The sequence below is a fragment of the Gymnoscopelus microlampas genome (genome assembly GCF_963454915.1).
Source record: "Gymnoscopelus microlampas genome assembly, chromosome: 15".
In the NCBI taxonomy this organism is placed as follows: Eukaryota; Metazoa; Chordata; class Actinopteri; order Myctophiformes; family Myctophidae; genus Gymnoscopelus; species Gymnoscopelus microlampas.
Genome location: NC_139952.1, coordinates 15,306,449 through 15,323,623, shown reverse-complemented (window position 1 = coordinate 15,323,623; position 17,175 = coordinate 15,306,449). Strand labels below are relative to the sequence as shown.

Sequence of the window (17,175 nt, the reverse complement as noted above, 5' to 3'; positions counted from 1 at the left end):
TTACCAACAAATTCAAATACATTCCCAGGTGCCGATTAAATCAGAGTACTCTTAAACACCCCTCCTCTAAAGTACTTGGCACCTCCAGGATTTCCAGTACTGCAGAGAAGAGACAGGTGACAAACAATCAACTAATTTACACAGTTTCACATCAATAGAAAAGCTTAAAACCATTGAAGAGTCTTTATCAATGCACAGGTGTCCAGATGATGTTATGGAAACATGCAACACTAATACGACCACAGTCACTTCCAAATTGGCCGATGATCTTGTTACTGACAGTTACATTGCATAGTGAAATCAAATATGCTGTTGCAGGTTATATGGGTGTGGAACCACCAGATCATAAAACTAGTGCTTTGTGCTTACCAGTTACTCTTTAGTGCTCGTGTGTGTGTGTGTGTGTGTGTGTGTGTGTGTGTGTGTGTGTGTGTGTGTGTGTGTGTGTGTGTGTGTGCGTGTGCGTGTGCGTGTGCGTGTGCGTGTGCGTGCGCGTGCGCGTGCGCGTGCGCGTGCGTGTGCGTGTGCGTGTGCGTGTGTGCCAAAATGTATATGCACGCTGCCACTGCCAGTAGGCCACAGAAGTACCTTCACTAATTGTTCTTTTTTTCCCCATGAAGCAAACAGCAGATGTTCCTCCACCTTGTTCATCGTTAAGGTTGCCTAGGTGACAGAGAGGCCACCCATCAAAATGCCATCAGGACCCTAACAGACACCAGACAAACATACGTGTCCAGAATGCCTAATTTTGGGGCCCTGCCACTTTTCTTTACTTTCAATCATGTCCTCTGGTCTATCCATCACTGAAACACCTCAGTAGATCCAACAAAGCCTTTGGTGGCATGTTTTTCTCAGTGTTGACAATGCACCTCAGCACACAGAACATCATATAAGTCACGACCCTCGGTTGGCTTGGGTCAAATTGAATGAGAGACAGTGGCAGACGGAGGTATGTGTGAATAAATCGATTAGAGGAGCACTTGACGGATGGGGTTTATAGGGGAGCGCGACACACCAGAGAATTAATTTGGCTAGGCGAAAATGCCTCCGTCAGGTTCATTCATCTTGGCAGAAAATTTGGCAATTTCCCCGGGTCTGGAAGCTCAATTAAGTAATGTTTCCAACAGTTTGGGGAGGCAAAAGCCATGTTGAGGGATACACTGCCTTCGCATGTCAGACACATGTGTTAATTATGACCGATTTTAGGAATACAACATGAGAGGGGGGTGGGGGTATAGAGAGGGGGGAGGAGGGATTAAGGCGGAGAAAGTTGAGCTACGGAGATAAAGGATGGCTGGGGCGGAGTCTGAGAGTGGAAAGATGAGTACAGTAGGTGTGAGGGTGGGGACAGGACACTCGAACACAATCATTATTTTAAAAACACCCCTTGTGTAAAAGATAAACCAGCATATCATTGTGCAATACTTGGCCACATTCCATGGTCACCTGCTACATGTCTAAGCCAGTCTGTGTTCTGTGTCTCACCCACCCACTGCCTGGGGTTCCAGTCCCTCATCCATAACGTCTGCACAGATGATTTATGTAGCGGGGTCGCTCTGTGACCTCAAAATCCACCCAATCCATACCGCACCTGTCACTGCACCATTGCTTGCTCGCTTACTGAAAACCAAGCCATCCGTGCAAAATGGCAATTTTCCACCCACCTAGAGAACAAAAAAAGAGGATGCAATCCATTCGGCGGCAAACTAAGGGAAATACGATGATAAGTAGAACAGGTGTGCGAGGGCTCAGTGTTTGCACTAACGAGGGAGTTGAACTGCACGCACCGCTGACCACAACATCTGTCGAGCTTGGGATGCAGAGTTGGGCTTTACCTCTGGTATGCAGTTTGCACAGCAAGAATCGGTAGATGATGGAGCACTTAATAGGGATACAAATGGAATGAACCAGGTCTGAGGTGGAGCACTAGCGCCCATATGTTGGATACACAGTAAAATCTTCAGGGTTAATTTAACCCAAATGTAGCCAAATGGACCCGTAAGAGTCCATTTGGTTACATTTGTACACTCTCAGACTTAATGGATATTTGCAGGATTGAGGATTTTACTGTGTAGCAGTAGTGCCCATATGTTGGATAGGTGTCATGTGATGCAGGGGGGTCCGGTGGGAAAATGAAAGAGCCATGCGTGTCTACCTGTGCCTAAGGTGATGCCCAGAATGACCCCTACCCGTTCCCAGGAGGAAACACACAAACGAGCTCATCACGCTTAACGAAGCCTAATGAGCCCTTAATTGGCAGCATTATGATGTCCCTGAAGGTCAGAGTGCAGGCTCTCATGCCAGCTGTGGAACGGTTTGGCACTTCCTGCCAACTTATAATGTCACATGACTCACCTCCGTCTCACTGGGAAAACAAAGTCACAGAAGGACATGGGGAACTTGAATAAGTAAAAACCATATACTTCGTCATTTGTTTAGCACAAAAAAAAGCAGTTCTACAAGCTCACAACACGTTGCACCGCAAGCTTTTAGATCTGAAATAATTAATAAATAAAGTAATAATAATTATTATTATTGTCGTTGAATTGTCGTCATCTATAATGATGGTTATGGGTGAATTCAGGCTGTGGTCATGTCAGTGGCCTAAGTGAATGAATGTAAATGAATTGAATACACAGGACCACAATGGAAACAAGCCCATAGGATTTTTTGTGTTATCCTTTTAGCATTATTGTATAATTGTACCTTTGTACTATTTTGCAAACTGTTAAAAAAGTATTCAATCAATCAAAACAAAGTTTGTTCTTATAAAAAATAGGTTTGAGCTGAGGTAACAAATAATAATAAAACTGCCATAAAGAAATACCTGCGATGACTGAAAAGCTTTGATGGCAAACAGCCACATGCCTAGAAATATATTCCCCCCCTAAAGCCTGGCCACAGCAGATTGAACAATAACACAAAAGTACATTGTGTTCTTGTTTCACTCTAGTCAGAATCGATTGATTTCTTTGATAAGAGCTTAACCAGCCATCACGGTGCACTTTCAATTCAGTGCAGTTCATTATTGTGCGGAGCTGGGCAGCCTGTGCCCTGTGACAGCAAAGGTTGCACAAACTATGACACATAGAGTGAGTTATATACGTATTTGAAGTAGCATTACAGTGATTACAAAGTTGCCAATGACCCAGTCTTTATGAAGTCCAAGTAGTTATGATAGTCCAGGGGCCAATACTGATATTTTCACAAAATGGTACCAAGCAAGGTGACCATATTATTTTTTCTTCTTCTTCCTCTACATGCCTCTAGTTTATATTTTGATACAGTAGGCCTACCCCTGCCAATCTTGACAGTTAACCAGCCATCACGGTGCACTTCATTCAGTGCAGTTCATTATTGTGGGGAGCTGGCAGCAAAGGTTGCCCAAACTATGCTGAACTTCTATAATGATATGCTGCCATCTACTGGCTGGAATGACACATAGAGTGACTCGAAGTAGCATTACAGTCATTACAAAGTTACCAATAAACCAGTCTGTATGAAGTCCAATAGTTATGATAGTCCATGGGCCAATACTGATATTTTCATAAAATGGTACCAAGCAAGGTGACCATACTTTTTTTTCCCCTTCTTCTTACATGCCTCTAGTTTATATTTTGATATGATACCCCTGCCAATCTTGACAATTTGACAATCACTGTCACTTAGTCTAACAAACCTACCCCCATATGAATGTGTAGACCTATATCAATTATATGAGTTCTAGACAATACTTTTTGGAAACAAATTGTCTTACAAGCACTTGATTCTAAGGTAATTTTCCCAGTAAAACCTCTGCTTGCAAGTTGCCAATAGTTTTTCATTGTGCATATTTAAAAAGATTATTTGCATATTTGAACACATTACTGGAAATAATCATATAATAAACCAAAGGTTAGGGTTATAAAACATTGTATATGTTGGGAAATGGTTGAGGTTTGTGGCCTACTGGCAGTGTGCAAAAGAAATGTGGTGTCTAATGATCCAGCAGTTTGTGAGATTAACTCTGATGACTGACAGACACCCAGACACTCAGACCCTCCCTCTTATAAACTGATGATTTCTGTATATATCATGTATTATTCTATTCGTCTATGACAGTCTTGGTCCAAGGCTAGGGCAATATGGTAGGCAGTGGCACAGTTACTCACTACTAAGCCTATCGCTCTTTCCTTCAGTAGCTTAGCACAGCCAAGGGTGAACACTTGGTGTATATTTGTCAAAATAAAGTTTATTTTGACAAATGTAATATGTGCAGTATCTGCTGTTACACACTGACACACACACACACGCACACGCACGCGCACGCGCACACACACACACACACACACACACACACACACACACACACACAAGCCTACATTGTTAACCATGCAGCTCAAATGCCAATTTCAATGTCATTTGATTAAAATAGTCAAGTTCACATCGTCTTCTGTTGTCTCCATGCAGCACACTTCACAAACAAACACACACTCACACACGCACAACACACACACACACACACACACACACACACACACACACACACACACACACACACACACACACACACACACACACACACACACACATATACATACATACATACATACATACATACATACACATGCGCGCGCGCGCGCACACACACACACACACACACACTCCAAGCCGCGTTTTGAGCGGCAAATAAGCCCGCATAATCAAAAATACGTCATAAAATCCGATTCCTTTATCAAGACGAACATAAATATAGTTATAGTATGTCCCTCCCTATAACTTTCCTTCAAAATCAACTACGTGACTCGCCACCTGGACCAACCTGTTCGTCAAGTATGGAGCTAAAAGATTAAGCCTAGAATCAAATAAAAAATACAAATATGACTGCCTTCTACATTACAGGTTAATGGAAATATAGGCTAGGCTACTTGAAGAAAACTAAAATCTTAAACTCACCCCTTGGCGCAAGTTGGCGCTGAAAAACACTCCTGGTCCACTCGCTCCGACGTTTCCAATACTAAACCCGAACCAAACCCGCACCCTAACCCTAACCGCACGCGGATGCCACATAGTCGGAGAAAAGGTCTGTCGGATTAACGCATGCCTCCCGTGACCGTCTCAAGGTTGAATTCACAGGCACACAGCTGGAGATGATTCTTTTTAAAAGTGGCGCGAACCTGACTGAGGAGTTCTCTGGTCCTCAGAGTAGGCCTCAGGGTACTGTATTGCTCCGCCTCAAGTAGGCCTACATATCAGGTAGAGTCCCTCCCTCCGCTGGAGGAAATAGTCCCTTATTTCTTGTTTACCACAGTTAAGTGTCTAGTAATTTGAACATATATGATTGTATTGTATTTTTAGTGTGTAGATTCATTGATTGATTGATTTTTTTTATTGACAACAAGCATATGCACAAAACAAATACTCAAATAGTTACTGCATGCTATTTTGATTTTTTTTTTTGCTAAGATTGTCCTTACTTTTTATTTCCACCACTGCCAGGAATTTGTAGGCCTTTCCATAATTCTCAAAAAAAAAAAAAAAAAAAAAGACATCTCAAAATCTGTGTGCCCTCAATCAAATTAACTGGCCTTAATTGACTGTCTATTAATCAATTGATTGGTTGATTGATGTACTTTATTTAGACAGACAGATATACACACTACTATACAGAACCAGCTTACAGGTTACTGGTATGAAGAGTGAAAAATATGTACAAGAGAAGAAAAAAAGGGGGAGGGGGAGGGTGGGGTAGGTTAAGACTTAGACAGGGGCCATTTTCGAATTGCAGCCTCCTGAAGGTGTATCTTTAGGGCAGATTTGAAAGTGAGTAGGGTTTTACACTCCGTTACTCCTTTTGGTATGGGCATTCCACATTTTTGATGAATAGCATGAGAACGAGTTCATTCCCTTTGTTGAGCCAAATCTGGGTTGAACATGATTCGTGGAGCTGCCTCTGGTGTTATGATCGTGGACTTCATTAACGTTTTGGAAGTATTTTGACAAATACAGGGGGATCCCAATGTTGTGGTGTATCTTGAAGACCAGGCCCATAGCAAGTTGCTGTACTCTGTCCTCAACCCTAAGCCATCCAATCCTAGCAAAATGAGCAGGGGTTAGATGGGTTTTGTGATTGAGGCCAAGAAGTAGCCTTACTAGTTTGTGAATAAACACAAACTGAAGTGATCTTTGAGGTTTATTTATAGTCAGATGTTCTTCTCTTTCTCTACTTAAAGGGATAGTTCACCCAAAAAAGTACTTTTTTCTATCGATTAGTCACCCCATGGAGACGCATTCCTAAGCAAATAATTTGATGACCAACGGACCGGTAGGCAGCGGTTCCGGTAGGAGACACAAAGGAGACTCTTTGTGTCTCCTACCGGAACCGCTGCTGGTCTTCAAATATTTGTCTTAGGAATGCGACAAAAACAAAGAAATATCCATGAATTCAAGTCTCCATGGGGTGACTAATCAATAGAACAATTGGGTGTGAAATATCCCTTTAAAGTTTAAACATAAACTTTTTAATGTGTTATACTGTATTTTCCATAGCAGTTATGTATACTAAGCTGTTGGTATTTATACTGGTATCCGATGATTTTAATTTTATTTATTTTTCTGCAGCAAGTGCACAGAGAGATGAGAGACATGCAAGGATTGCACATTTTGTCCAAAAGGATAACACAAAAAGCCTGAAGGCTTATTTCCATTGTGGTCTTATTTATTTGTTGTTGTGACAAGGGGAGAAATAAACTACATTTAAAAAAACGATCAAATACATAGAATTCAGTTTAAAATCAGGACCATGTGTTGTTAAGAAAACTCTTTAAGGAGGACTTAAAGATAGTAATAGTCCCAATTGAGTTAAGTGACTGCAGGCAACCTAATCCACGTGATAGCTGCGGAATATTAAAAAAAGAGTCCTTTCCAATACGGCTATTAATTCTGCATGGAACAAAGTTTGTGGAGCTACCTTTAGTGGAGTAGCTATGAACATCACAAACCCTAGAAAAGTAATTGCATAAATATTTGGGTGCCACATTGTTTACAATCCTGGGGACCATACACAATTTCATAAACAAAACTCTCTCCTCCACTGTCGGTGAGTGAATGTAATGCGGTGAATGTAATGCACATTAAAGCGCTATGGATAAAGGCACCATTTACTGTAGGCTATATAGTGCCTTGTGGGAGAGTGGTGAATGGTGAGTGTACGGGTGTCACAAATGTATCATGCCCATATAGAGAGAATAACATTGGGTCATCTTAGAATCCTCTCATATAAGAATTGTGGTCCAAAAATAAATACATTGTCCCAGCGCTATTGTCAGGGAGGTGGCTCTGTATCGTTTACGATAGACAGTCACTCATATTTGATACAGTCGAATCATATTTGATACAGTCGAAGATTTCATTAATTCGGCATTAGCGTTTTATCGCCGTCAGTTGATGCTTCATATCCATATGAGTCAAACCACCGTGCTCATTTGTTTATTATTGGAACACAGTTCTTATATGAGAAGATATTAAACACGTCTATGGGAATTCAGAATGGGGGGGGGGGGGACCTGTGACCCAGGTAGGATGCGTAAATTACGTCAGACTTAGGTGCTCTATATGACTTTAAAGACCACAAAAGAAGATTTTCAGGCCTCCTTATTTAAAGTTTTTAATAAGCGCCAACGGTGTTGTGGAGGTCTTAACATATTTGTTTTAGAAAGGGCACTTTGGGCATCAGGGGCAAAGGGGCAGTTGCTCAGGCCCACTCAGCCTCCCCCTGACTCCCCCTGTCTGTATGTCTGTCGGTCTGTCTGATTTTAAGATCTTCTTGATGGACTGGACCACCTCTGACGTGGTGGCCTGCCCCCCGATGTCTGCTGTGTGTAACCTGGTTTCATTCATGGTGGTGAGGACTGCATTTCGGATCACATTGGCATGGTCATAAAGCTTGAGGTGGTCCAGCATCATGCAGCTGGCCAACAGCATGGCAGTGGGATTTGCAATGTTTTTGTTTGCAATACTCTTCCCAGTGCTCCTTGTGGCCGTTTCAAAGACAGCGTAGTCTTGTCCGTAGTTGGCCGCCGGCACCAACCCAGGCCCTCCCACTAAACCGGCACACACATTGCTGACCACGTTCCCATACAGATTGGGCATCACCATAACATCAAACTGCTCTGGCTTGGACACCAGCTGCATGGTGGTGTTGTCCACTATCATGTCGTCAAAGGTGATGTCTGGGTAACCTTTAGCCACCTTCCTGCAGCACTCCAGGAACAAACCATCACCTCGCTTCATGATGTTGGCCTTGTGGACGGCAGTGACCTTGCGGCGACCCTTCTCCTTGGCCAATCGGAAAGCGTAGTCAGCAATCCTGAGGGAGTTAGTCCGGGTGATGATCTTAAGACTCTCCACTACCCCTGGTACAATCTCATGCTCCAGATTACTGTACTCTCCCTCTGTGTTTTCCCTGATGATCATGATGTCAATGTTCTTGTGGCGAGTCTGGACGCCAGGGAGGGACTGGCAGTGCATCACGTAGGCATACAAGTCCAGTCTGGTGCGAAGGAGATTATTCCTGGATTTCACTGAATGTGGCATGATATGATTTGTATCCAAGTTTCCTTTAAGAGCAACTCCATTACGGCGGATGGCATCAATGGCATCATTAATGTCATCCTCAGGTGTCGAGGAAGAGTTGACATTCACCACCTCAAAGTCTACTGGAACATGGATGAACTGGAAAACGTCACTGATGTGATTAAACAACTCTGGCCCAATTCCATCCCCAGGGATGAGTGTGACTGTATGTCTGCCTCCATGTTTAACCAGAGGGGTAATATTTTCTCTAGCGTCTGTCGCCTTCCCTCTGTGATTCACGAAGGTTGTTCCCAATACTTTAACCGTACTTCCCAGTGATCCACTCCAAAGAGGCTTAATTACTTTGGACAACGAGAGCGTAATATTGAACACAGCCATCATGATCTGAAAGCAGGATGAGAAATACATCTATTTATAAATCCAGAAATCTCTGTCCGTGCATGCATCTCTGTCCATGTTATGCCCATACATGGAGATCCCCAAACTCTCCAAAGCCGATTGGTTGAAACACTTACCCATATATGGAGATCCACAAACTCTCTCAAGGTGACATGTTGAAAGATCTGCCCATATATGGAGATTCCCAAACTCTCCCAAGTTGGTGTGTCATCACTATGCCTTAGTATTGACAATAGACTGGCCTCTAAGTACCCTAATAACTGTACTAGAGGAATGAATCTTCAATGGCCTCACAATTTCATTAGATTATGATTCACCTGTTTGTTTATGTTTTGATTTGTGATTCTACGATGCAAAAGTCAAGCATCACGATGCATCTCAATTTTCACTGCAAATGACTGCTTTTTCATCAGTTAATACAATCAGTCAGATACATAATATGAACATGTTATTTTGAAAGTGCGAACGTGATGTGCTTTTAACCATTCCTTTCAACATTAATGTCTTAAAATTGTATTTTTTTAAATAACTAAAAGGTATGGCTTAGCCAACCCATTAAATCCTGAAAAACAAAACCTCTAAGATTATGCCCATATATGGAGCCCCTGCCATCAGCGCAAATCGGTGTCATGCCCATATACGGAGACTGATGATGTTAGGCCACGTTTTTATGTTGTATGTATATGACGTCACATGCCCATATATGTAGATCCCTGATGACCGAACAGACAGCGAGGGAGGAACAGGGGGAGGGAAAGGGAACCGGAACCTCAATTCTGGGGAAGCTGATAATGCAGCGGCAGCAGCGCAAAGCATCTTCTTGATTTGCTGTGAGTGTGTAAATAAGACAGAGGGTTTATCATTAAGCAAGTAACATGTGTTATGTTCTGAAGTCGATTCCCACTTTTAAAAATTCCATCGGGAGCTTCAACACAAGTGTGCAGACCTTGTGTTATGTTTAAAACACTATGTTATGTAATACATTGCACCTTGTCTCTGAAGTTGCATTTCCCCCAGTCCAGCCAATGACCTAAACAGGGTTTGACATCTGACATTTGTCAAAGACATGATTAGTGTAATTTGTATATGAATGATACCTTTATGGCCATATTAAAATGTTAATTTACAGGTTAAAACTGTAGTTTCACAAGCAAAAAAACAAACAAACATGAGAATGGACAATAAACCATATTCATAAAGAATGTGTGTAAATATTTCATGTATGAATTGTAGCCTAGTCATACAGCCACCTTATACATTTTCTAAGGTAGCCAAGTTAAGTCTTGATGTTACAATTGTTGCTACAAGAGAAACTAGCCCAGTGGAGATGGTTGGATTTCAACCAAAATATTTTTCAAACATGGATTAGGCATGTAGGCCTACCTGCAACTGCAACAAGAACATCACCAAGTCAAGAGGCGTTTGTCACAGAAGTTGTACACAAAGGGTCAGTATCATAGTCAGGCTGCTCAATTAAAAACAATACACAATTTAAATCTGTGCACACTTATTTAACTGCAATTATACAACTGGACCAGTCCTCAGGATGATTACAATTTCAATTTAGGCATTTAGCAGACGCTCCAATGCGATTTACAGTAAGCAAGGAAAATACAAGGTAATACATCAAATGCATAGAAAGTGATCTAGGATCATAGGTAAACAAAGAACCTATCCTCAATCTAAACCGTATAATATCAAAAGAAAATCTATAATCTGCACATTAAGACTACACACATTAAAGGATGGTAGGTCTACAATAAATCACCTGGCATCTGTCTGCATAACATGCTATCTAAGTTACATTTAGCCTTTGCATAAACCTGCAAGGTCGTCAAGGCTAGATTATAGAGCACTGTGCCTTAGTTTTTACACACTTAAACTGTAAGTCATTTGCTGCTCTATTCACTTGTGCAATTACCACTGTGGTAATAACTATCATTCCTTTCTTATTGTATTGTTGCTTTTATTGTGGTTTGAAACACACAAGACTTTAATAGTATATAGCCTAAGAACTATGACCTTTAGGTAGTTAGTTGCAGAGGCTCACACATGCCATTCCCTTTAAAGACACTAGATGGAAGTGTTAATTCACCTAATGTCTACTATATTCCCCTTTAGGATGAAGGAGAATGATTTCTGGCAGTGCTGATGAAAAAAGATTCATCACCCCAACACCAGACATGTTGACTGTATGGCCAAGTTCATGGTCTTGGGCTGAGTCTGTGCATCTGACGATGGGTTCGCAGATTGGTGCATCTGCAACATCGATCAGCCTGAACACTGTATTGTACAGATTTGAGGTCATTTCATTAGCACACTATTAAACCAGTGGCGGAGCGTCCGGGGAGGCAAGGGAGGCGGCCGCCTCCCGGCCCGCGACCCTGGAGGGCCCGGCCGCCGGGCCCTCCAGGGTAGCGGCCCCGACCCGGTCGCCGCGACCGGGCCGGGGCCGCGACCTCTCCGCGGCGCCTCTCCGCCTCTCATTTAATTAAAGCATTATTATCATCATTAAAATAATATTGAAATGTTATGTTGCGTGTTGTTGGTTTATTTTCACTCACAGTGATGCAAATATACAAAATTATCTTATCTTATATCTCCAAATGTATTTTGGTTAAAATCGTCATCAACATCTGCCAAAAAAGACGCATTGACACCCGTGACCTATACGTCATCATCAGTCACTTGTCAACACAAGCCAGGACAGGTAGCCTTCTTCAGCATTGTTTACAACGGCCTAATCATGAGCGGAAATGCATATAAACACAAAAGTGGTAATAGAAAGCGCAAGGAAAAGGAAAAAAGGGAACAAGCAAATGCTAAACTTCCCAAATTAGATAGCTACCATTTTCGACCACCTACTCCTCGTCCACCTGAGCCTGAACCCGACAACATCATTGCATCTGGCCCGATACCAGCATCTGGGTCAGGGGAACACAGGAGCCAGATTAACAGGTATGATGACCAGACTGTCGGTGTCACTCACTGTCTACAAGAAACGTAGTTATTAAATTGTTTATGGTTCTTATAGTAGCCGCTGACTGAGCCCTAAATAAGAGTCCTTCTCTCTGTCTCTTAGTGACGATGAATCTGATGATGATAGGGACTCAGCAGCTGCTAGCTGCTCCTTAGGAGAGGATGACCAGCAGCTCCCCCTCCCCTCACCCACACCCACACTGCAAGTGGAAGAAGTGGACACTGGGAGTGAAAGCAGCAGATCTTCTCCTCATGCCATGGGTGAAATTGAGACCATGGATGATGACAGCACTCCACTGGAGTGCTTTCCGACTGATCGGGCCAATTTCTGTGAAAATGTTGAGGATGCCAACACCAAAAGATATATCCTTAAAATGGGCCCATGCAAACCCAGGGGTCCATTCCCCACCGATACGGACAGTCGTTCTTTTTCGAATAGTTATTACACCTGCACCAGTAAAGTTGGGATGAAATTGCCACGCAGTTGGTTGTGCTATTCCCCAAAATTAGACCACTGTTACTGTGAGCCTTGCTGGCTTTTTGCCAAGCGAAATGCACCCCAGTATAATAATGCATGGGTAAATGGAATAAACGCCTGGAAGAATCTCTCCAACAAAATTGAGAAGCATGAACCTTCTCAAATACATATTCATGCATGTGTGACAGGGTCAAAGCAGGGGGGTGAAACCAAATTGTAACATTTTTTATTGATGATGAAAAACCTGTATTACGCACTTAAAAACATCATTCTCTTAACTATATTTCTGCACTGCATGTTTTATGGTTGACAATGTATTTCCCCCCGGTCCCCGAGCCACTTGACATTGGACTCCCCTATAGGCTGTGTGACATTGGCCTTGTGACAGCGGACGGCCAATGTCCCCAGGTCACGCTGGTGGCAGAGCGAATGAGGGCGGAGTAGGGTGTGGCCCACCTTATTCAAAAGTGAGCGCGAGCCACTTGGACAGCAGAGAGACAGGCATACAGGGCAGTGTGGAAGTGACAGCCAGAAGGGACGGTTGTGCACAGGAGGAGCAGACATACCACGGAGCAGAGGTGGGGAATACAGTGATCGCGGCACGTACCAAGCCACCAGCAGCGGACGGTGAGCAGACGGCGCAGTAGCAGCAGAGACGGGGAGGACAGACAGACGAACCAAGGAACGGAGGAGAGGTCCAGTGGCGATAACGTTGCGCGCTTCACACCCTCAAAGCCAGACGTACAGTCTGGCGGGCGAGTAAGTGTCCTTCTATGCAACGTTACCTTTATAAACCCACGGTCCTAAACCTCATATGTGAAATATACCTGAACAGATGAACTGGTTCTAGTTTCTATGATTGCAGGCAATACGCACGAAGACAAGAAGAGACAGTGATTCCTGGCCTAAACCCCCGCTCCAGTTAAACCCCATATAAGGACATTCCCACCTTTTGCATTGAACCGTGATGAGTATATGACATATAGCAATTGAATTGGCACTTGGCACTTTACTGCTTCAGTAATAGTTGGCACTTTAACGCTAAATTCATTATTTATTTGCTATAGTTTGCACAAGCCCTGTCTGTTTTTAGTGTTTGGTGATTGTCTGTATTCCTGTATTTTAGTTAGTTAGTGGGCGCATTAGGAGGTTGAGGTTTTAGAATTAGTGTTATATTTTGTTTATGCTTTTCAATATTTTATGGCTTATAGACGCCACTGTATTAGCTTAATAAAATAGATTACCTTTTTATACAAACCTGTTTCCGTCCAGCTTTCTCCAAGGGATATGTGTTGAAGTGTTGTTCTCATTTAAAAGTATTGTACTTACCTGGGTAAACTCGAACCTGTGAATAGCCTAAGAAAGAGTGTTACAGAGGACCCTACCTCTTAAATAAAAAGGTGGCGTAGTCTTGCAGTACCTAACAAACAGTATTATTCTCACAGTAATTACGCACCCCGCACTTTACCGTGCAACTGATATTTTATTGTTGTGAGTTTAATGTGTATTGTTATTTATTTATTATTGAGACAAAGTAAAGAGTGTCAGCATTCTAAAAAGAAGTGGCAAGTTACATGTGACAACCTGGCCACCGTCACATATTTGGCGTAGCGCGGCAGGACTGGGTAGAGAACAACACAAAATCCCTAAGAGAAACTGTATTGAAATTTTGCTGTTTTGCTGCTTTTTGTTTTGTTTTGTTTGGTTGAATCAAGAAAGTAATGATGATGATGCCAGTGTATCCAGGGGCACCGTGGCTACCTAAGTTTTCGGGCATAGAAGGTGAGGAGAAATACAGGGAATGGAGAGAACAGATTAAAGGATTATTGGGCACTCAGGATTTAACAGAGGAGAAAAAAGTTGCTTTTGTAGTACAGACCCTTACTGAGGAAGCTAAGCGACAAATTAGTGTAATTGACAAGGAAGATCGCAATACAGTGGCCAAAGTCTTTAAATGTTTAGACACGTTGTATAAAACATCTGTTTCTGCTTCCCAAGCTCGTGCCTTGTTCTATGGCTGTGCGCAACGCGCAGGCGAAAGTGTGCAGGCTTATATTTTGAGGCTTAGAGAGTTGTTCTGCGGGCTGCGGCGGCTCGACCCAGACACCGCTCCCTCCGATGCCATTCTGCGAGAGCAGTTACTTGTAGGACTGTCTGAAGGCCCTCTGGGTCAAGCCTTAAGAATATATGCCCGTCGAAACCCCACAGAAGACTTCGCCGCCCTAAAAAATGAGGCCTTCCTACTAGACACTGAACATAGAAGAGAAGGGACTGCTGAAATCTTGTGCCATGCTGTTAAACCTGTCTCTATCCCAACACCCTCACAGGAATCTGAATGGAGAGAGAAACTGAAACAGGAGATTATGGAAGACGTCAAATCGCAAATGCAGGGGTTTACGCAGGAGCTCATGAAAGAGATCAGACCGCTCCTTCGACCCAACACCACCGATACACGACCTCACGGTTCGCCTCCATCTGAACGACGCCGGGAGCCGTACCAACGCAACGAGTGGGATGAGGGAGGTAGGCCGATCTGTAGGAGCTGTAGGCAGTCTGGGCACATTGCTCGCTTTTGTAAATCTGACCCCAATCATTTAAACTAGTACGCCCTGTCGCCGAGGTCCGGGAGACAGGGGTGCAGCGCGCACTCGCCAGATCAAGGGCTAATGAAGTGTTTATTGGGGACTGTCCGACTATTGGGATCACTATGGGAGGAGTCCACTTAAGGGGGTTACTGGATACTGGGTCACAAGTCACATTAATGCAGCAAAGCTTATTTGAGGAAAAATTCTCACACCTAACGTTGGGAAATGGGCCCCTTGTTTTTAAATTACGCGCCGCTAATGGTCTTGACTTACCGTACACTGGCTATGCCATATTGGACCTAGAGCTGGAGGGAATGAAGATCCCAGGGAGAGGAGTTGTAATCGTGAAAGATGAACATTGTACTCAACCGCTGATTATTGGGATGAATGTCGTGAACGCTGTATGGCATGCCCTCTTTAAATGGCCTGGGAGGCCTGTGTTTCCATGTCAGCAGGGAAGGACGCTGTGGAAGGACGCATTCGCCACCTGTAGGAGGGTGGAGGCAGTGACGAACGAAGATGGGTCCATCGGTTATGTGTGGCCGGTCGGCCGGCGGAAGATTCGAATCCCCGCGCAGAGTGAAGTGATGATCTGGGGCCGCGCTTGGAGAGGACCAAATGGAGCGGACTACGAGGCCTTGATGGAAGCCTTGCCGGATGGAAAAGATTTGGGAGTGGCCCGTGCCCTCGTCACGGTGCGCCACGGACGTGTTCCCATACGAGTGTGCAACCCACACGCATATAGTCTGGTCCTGGACCGCCACCAGAAGCTGGGGAGGCTGTACCCGGTGGAAGAAGCGGATGTCCGAGGCGGCAGGGACCTGAGCCTGTCCCTGGGGACCGACGGAGAGGTGGAAGTGGCCGTAATCAGTGTGGAAGATGATGGACCACTGAAGACCCTGCCCGAAGAGATGGAAGTGTTGACGGAGCGTGATGACCTGCCGGAGGCGCAGAAGAGAGAGTTACACGAGATGTTGTGTCGGTGGAAGAAGGTGTTCGCCATCCATGACGAGGATTTCGGACGGACGGACGTCGTGCAACACCAGATACCGACCGGAGACGCGGCACCCATACGAGAGCGACACCGGCCGTTGCCGCCCTCCATGTACCGGGAGATGAAGACCCTCCTGAATGAGATGCTGGAGAAGGGAGTCATCAAGGAGAGTTGCAGTCCGTGGGCGGCACCTATCGTACTGGTCAAGAAGAAAGATGGCAGCTGGAGGTTCTGCGTCGACTACAGGAAACTTAACGCCGTGACGCACAAGGACGCCTTCCCCCTACCCAGGATAGAAGAGACGCTCACCAGCCTGACGAAGGCGCAATGGTTCTCCACGTTAGACCTGGCCAGCGGGTATTGGCAAGTAGGAATGGATCCCCGGGACCGGGAGAAGACCGCCTTTACGACCCCGCTGGGCCTGTTCGAGTTTCAACGCATGCCGTTCGGGCTTTGTAATGCGCCCGCGACGTTCCAGAGGCTGATGCAGCAGTGTCTGAGTGGTCAGGTGACAGAATCCTTGCTGGTATATCTTGATGACATTATAGTATATTCACCTGACTTCTCCTCTCATCTACAGCACCTCGAGCTCGTCTTCCAACGCCTGTGGAGACATGGACTGAAGCTGCGGTTAGACAAATGCAAACTTCTGCGGAGGGAAGTGCAATTTCTGGGCCATGTCGTGGACAAAGAGGGAGTGCGGCCCGATCCGGAGAAAGTGGTGGCAGTGCGGGACTGGACACCACCCTCAACGGTCCGCGAGGTCCGCGCGTTTCTAGGTCTAGCGGGTTACTATAGGCGTTTCGTGTCCTCTTTTGCTGCTATAGCACGACCCTTAAACAACTTATTGATAGGAATCCCAAATGACGTAAAATCCCACCAGTGTAAAGTCGAGTGGACTTCGGAGTGCCAGCGGGCGTTTGATGCGTTAAAGAGTGCCCTCACACAAGCCCCGGTGTTAGCGTATGCGGATTATACACAGCCTTTTGTGGTTTACACTGATGCGAGTGGCCGTGGGTTGGGAGCGGTTCTAGCCCAGGTCCAAGACGGTCACGAACGTGTAATAGCTTATGCAAGCCGCAGTCTCCACCCGACCGAGCAGAATGACGCAAATTATAGCTCGTTCAAATTGGAGCTTTTGGCCCTTAAATGGGCCGTGACCGAGA

The 17,175-nt window shown here is 44.5% G+C and overlaps 1 protein-coding gene across 1 annotated transcript; it reads right to left on the bottom strand.

The window, feature by feature from the left end:
* Positions 1 to 7,710: 7,710 nt before the first annotated feature.
* On the bottom strand, positions 7,711 to 8,952 carry LOC311061667 (isocitrate dehydrogenase [NAD] subunit gamma, mitochondrial-like; the record flags this gene model as incomplete). The annotated part of the gene is made up of 1 exon (XM_084080357.1): positions 7,711 to 8,952. One exon carries the CDS (start codon positions 8,950 to 8,952, stop codon positions 7,711 to 7,713), a length of 1,242 nt encoding a protein of 413 aa, XP_083936483.1.
* Positions 8,953 to 17,175: the final 8,223 nt, after the last annotated feature.